The sequence below is a fragment of the Portunus trituberculatus genome, chromosome 44 (assembly GCF_017591435.1).
Source record: "Portunus trituberculatus isolate SZX2019 chromosome 44, ASM1759143v1, whole genome shotgun sequence".
In the NCBI taxonomy this organism is placed as follows: Eukaryota; Metazoa; Arthropoda; class Malacostraca; order Decapoda; family Portunidae; genus Portunus; species Portunus trituberculatus.
The window spans coordinates 605,001-610,000 of NC_059298.1; the positions used below are offsets into that span (position 1 = coordinate 605,001).

The 5,000-nt window shown below is 43.4% G+C and overlaps 2 protein-coding genes across 3 annotated transcripts in view; one reads left to right on the forward strand and one right to left on the reverse strand.

Annotated features, from left to right (window-relative positions):
* LOC123519073 (extensin-like) overlaps positions 1 to 4,559 on the reverse strand; it is a 15,620-nt gene extending 11,061 nt beyond the window's left edge. Inside the window, exon 1 of the mRNA XM_045280259.1 lies at positions 4,325 to 4,559. Within this exon, the coding sequence (XP_045136194.1) occupies positions 4,325 to 4,559 (235 nt within the window). The remainder of the gene's footprint in view (positions 1 to 4,324) is intronic.
* The window catches only part of LOC123518625, a 316,215-nt gene that overhangs the window by 252,021 nt on the left and 59,194 nt on the right, over positions 1 to 5,000 (forward strand). The gene's annotated exons all lie outside the window — the stretch shown is intronic.

Here is a 5,000-nt window from a genome sequence, read left to right on the forward strand (position 1 = left end):
GTGATAAGATAGATAAGGGAAACTGAATGATGAAAGGAAACTATGAAGAAAGAGGAGAAGAGGGAAAGGTTTGAGAGAGAGAGAGAGAGAGAGAGAGAGAGAGAGAGAGAGAGAGAGAGAGAGAGAGAGGGATGTCTCTTCTCGCCTGGTTGGAAAGACGGTCACTTGGGAGTCTCTGGTTACTGCCACAGCCCGAGAGAGAGAGAGAGAGAGAGAGAGAGAGAGAGAGAGAGAGAGAGAGAGAGATTATATATAACATTTTTCTTTACTTTTGTTTTAAAATGTTTTGTTTTATAGGTACACAAAAGTTTAAATATAAATTTGCTAGAGAGAGAGAGAGAGAGAGAGAGAGAGAGAGAGAGAGAGAGAGAGAGAGAGAGAGAGAGAGAGAGACGCGGACATGGACAAACAGACTGATATACACGGACAGACAGACGTAATCACTGTAATCAGGGTTGTATATGGGTACAGGCTAATAATGGAGTGAATAATAAACAGCACGGCAAAAAATCTCTTAGCAGGACGAAAAGTAATTGCGGTGACGAAAATAATCTCATTAACCAGACCGGGAATGAAGACTAGATAGGGGGAAAAAATAGGGACGTATTTAAGACACAGAAAAGTGGGCACTGACATAAAGGAATATTAGGGAGGTATAATAAGGGGAAAAAAGGAAAGAGGAATAAAAAATGGGGCATAAAAAGAAAATATGAGACTAGTATGAATTGAAATAGAAAAAAAAGAGCATATTTAAACAGAAAATGAGTGTATTTATAATATGAACCATTAAGGGAAGTTTGAGAAAAGAAATATTTGCAAAAAAGAAAGATGATTAACACGAAATTAGAGGACCAAATAAAACACAAAACGAAGTGAAAATAAAACAAATGGACGGAAAAAAAAAGAGAGAAAAAATTGACACTATAATTTGTCTCGTAAAACAGTCATGTGTGTTAGTGGCGGGAGAGGCGGTGACGTGATGGAGGCTGCGGCGGCGGTGGCAGTAGTGGTGGTAGTAGAACTTTAGTAGGAGAACCCAGCCAAGCAAACCCAAGCTAACCAAAATCACCAAGACTACCCGTACACACTTCCCTCTCTTAGGCCTCCTCCTCACCCCTGACCCTGACTGACACCCTGCCAGCCACACCTCCCCTTCACTAACCCAGCTCATTGTTACCAGCTCGGCGTCTCAGGCAAGTAAATCAACTCACGAATGGGAGGGAAAAAAATAATTAGAGTCTAGCGCCGAAGTGTTGTGTGGCGGCGGAACCTCCAGTCGGCAGGTAAACAAAGAGAGGACGAAAATTAGTAGTGGGAGGGACTGTGGCAGGACACATTTCTCACCTCCCGTGGTTGAGGGGCGGAGGGCGAGGGAAGGGCGGGGATGTTAGGCGGGGAGGTAAAAAGAAGGCAAACAGGGAGAGAAAAGGGAAAGGGAGGAATAGTTAAGAATAAGATGAAAGAAGGGAAAATGTAGAGAAAAAGAGGTGGCATGATAAAGAGAAGGAAGAAATGAAGGAATAATTAGGTAAAAAAAAAGGCAAACAAGGAGAGAAATAAAGAAATAGGTAGATAAAGAAAAGAAAGAACAGAGAGAACAGGGAGGAGGAATAGGTAAGTGTATACGATAAAAGAAGGGAAAATGTAGAGAAAAAGATTAAGAGAAGGAAGAAACGAAAGAATAATTAGGTAAAAGAAGGCAAACAGGGAGAGAGAAACGAAGAGATAGATAGATTAAGAAAAAAATAACATATAGAGAACAGGGAAAGGAAGGAATAGTTACCATGCAGGGACGTGAAGAGAAAAGAAAGAGTAGAGAAGGAGAGGCAGTGCAGTGTGACAAAATGAAGAATGAAAAGAAGAAATAGAAGGATGACAACAGAAAGGCAATAGGGAAAGCCAGAAGTGGATAGGTAAAAGAAGAGAGAAAAAAAAAAAACCAGGAATCTAGAAGGGAAGGAATAAGATGAATGAGGAAAGAAAGTAAAGGAGAACATTGATGAAGAAAAGTAGAAAACAAACAGGGAGACGAAAAAAAGAGAGAGAATCATAAAAGGAAGATAGGAACTGGAAAGAAGGAAGAGCGAGAGGATGAGAGATGTAAAAGAAGAAAGAAGGGAGAGGGAGAAAGGGAGGACTATTTAGAGACAAGATAAAAGAGAGAGAGAGAGAGAGAGAGAGAGAGAGAGAGAGAGAGAGAGAGAAAGTTGGAGAAAGGTAAATGGAAGGAAAATAAACGGAGAGGAAGAAAGGGAGGGAGGTAACAGAAAGAAAAAAAGAGAGAGAGGAATAGTTAGAAGCGATATAAAAGAAAGAAAAAGAGAGGGGGAGAGAGAAAGAGAGAGGGAGAGCGAACGTTGAAGAAAGGTAAAGGGAAAAAAAGAAAGAAGTGGAGAGGAAGAAAGGGAGGGAGGTAAGAGAAGGAAAAAAGAGAGAGAGACGAACTTTCAAGGAGTATAAATGGGCTTAGATAACACATGATGGAGGCGTATTGAGAGAGAGAGAGAGAGAGAGAGAGAGAGAGAACATTTATGTATACCTCACCTATTTATATTATTATAGGAATGAGTCAATCTCGTAACCTCTCGTGTTTTATTGTCGGATGATCATATTTTGGAGGAGTTTATTATATCGATAGTATTCGCACGCGCCACCACTCCCTCCGCTAATGCATGCTGGTGACGTATTGCGCTATTGGGAGGACTGTTTCTACACGTTCTTATCTCAACCCGTCTTGTTAACTTCCTTGATGTGTGTCCCTAAAGATTGGAAGGGGCGCTGTTGTGAGTTTTCATATTCTGCCTTCGTTCTTTTATACTGTAAGTCTCTCTCTCTCTCTCTCTCTCTCTCTCTCTCTCTCTCTCTCTCTCTCTCTCTCTCTCTCTCTCTCTCTCTCTCTCTCTCTCTCTCTCTCTCTCTCTCTCTCTCTCTCTCTCTCTCTCTCTCTGTGTGTGTGTGTGTGTGTGTGTGTGTGTGTGTGTGTGTGTGTGTGTGTGTGTGTGTGTGAACCCATGAATACACGTGGCTAAGTTTTAAAGGCTACTCAATGATATTTATCTGTCCATTTTGTCTTATCTATCTATCTATCTATCTATCTATCTATCTATCTGCGTGTGTTCATGAGGAGGGTGGATGTCCAAGGAGGGAAGTCGGCGGCAGATGGAGGAGGAAAGTTGGGAAAGGAAAGAAGGAGGGGGAGAGAGAGAGGGGGAGGGAGGGAAGGTCATGGCTCGTTAGACCGGTGTGACCTGAGACGGGGTCATTAAACACCGGGCCGGGAGGGAGGGAGGGAGGGGATGGGAGGGGAGAGGGAGGGAAGATGGAGGAAAGATGGAGGGTCACAAGAGACGAGAGTTTACACAGAGCAGTGACGCGACTGATCCTTCTTCCTTCCCTTCTTCCCTCCATCCCTCCCTCCTCTTCTTCCCTCCCTCTTCTACACCCCCTAATATACTCCCTCTATTTTTGAGTCCCCTCCCCAAGGATCTAGTTTCCTATCCTTCGTTTTTAAGTAATCCTTCTCCCTCCTTTCCCTCTCATGTGTTCCTTCCCTAATTCATCTTTTCCCTTTCCCTGATGGTGCGTCCTCCCTCCTCCCTTTCTCATCTTTATCCCCTTCATCCTTTTCTCCGTCTTATTTTTATCCGACGTTCATCCCTCCTCCTTTTCATGCTCCTCTCCGTCTTCCTGTTTCTTTCCTCAGGCTTCCTTTCTCGTCTCTCTCTTGTTTGTTTTAATTACGTATTCATTTTCCTCCTCCTTCTCGTCCTCCTCCTTGTCTTTTCCCTCTGTGTAAAGACTTGTAAGATAGAGTTGTCTTCTTAAACAAACATGCTCGTTATCTGTCAACATGTTTTCCTTTACCTGTTACTCCATGTTCAATTTTCGTAAGTTCTTCTCCAATCATACATTATTACCCTTTCTTCATCATCATCTCTTTTCTTTGTTTTCTTCTTTCTTTTTTTTTTTCCACTTATCACTCCTTCCTCTCTTCCCCTCCTTCTCCTCCTCTGCCCATCTAACTCAAGACGGACACACAAGTGACGTCATCCTACATTACCCCCTGACAGCCAATCACGGCGCAGCTGCCACACACACTCCCTCCCTCAGCCTCACATTACCGATAAAAACACGTATTCATTTCGCATCCACTTTGGGGCTGCGCGAGTGAGACTGACAGTGACACTTCATCTTTCCTTGCACAAGAGCGCCACTTGAGCTAATGTTTACTACACCGACCGGGCAGAAGAGCCAGCATTGTTTGGTTTGTGATCGTCGTTGTTTTGTTAGAGTTTATCTTTTCTGTAAGGGGAGTGTGGGTTACTGGCCTCGCTGTTAGGGCTGGGAGTGCTGGTGGTTGGTGGTGTGGTGGTTGTGGAAAGGGATTGTGGGGCGATGGGGAATGTAGTACTATGTGGTCTGGGTGGGTGGCGTGAGGGAGTGAGTGGTGGGAAGTGCTGGGTGTGATAGGCGGGTGTGGTGGAGCAGTGGTGGGTGTTGGTGGGAATATATTGTGTGTCAGAATAATTCAGGCAGCATTTTCGGCGTGACAGCTTCATACTGCAGTATTTCCTTCATATCTGTGACTCACGTTGGTTGCTGTTTGGACACACGACACTCTCCCCTGAACAGCTACCTTGTTTCTTGAAGTAAACAGTGTGAGGTAATAAAAACAAATAGCTATACAATATAATACAATACAAGAGAGACAGAAAATAGAAAATTGCGTTGCCTTCTTTCAAACTATGCACCAACATTTAAACTTCGACTCTTTTACATTTTCCAAAGTTTATAAAAATCTTTAAAACTTTTATACGAACACTCCTTCATATCATCGCTTGAAATGGTCCTGTGATGAAAGTCTGCGCTAGGAAAAGTGCGTTACGAGGAGAGAAGGTTCACCGGGAGGGACTGTGGGGGAGGAGGACGCTGACAGGCGTTAAAACCTCAATAATATGTGACCCTCGTGTATAGAGCCTGCTGTGTTTCCCTAAAGCCAG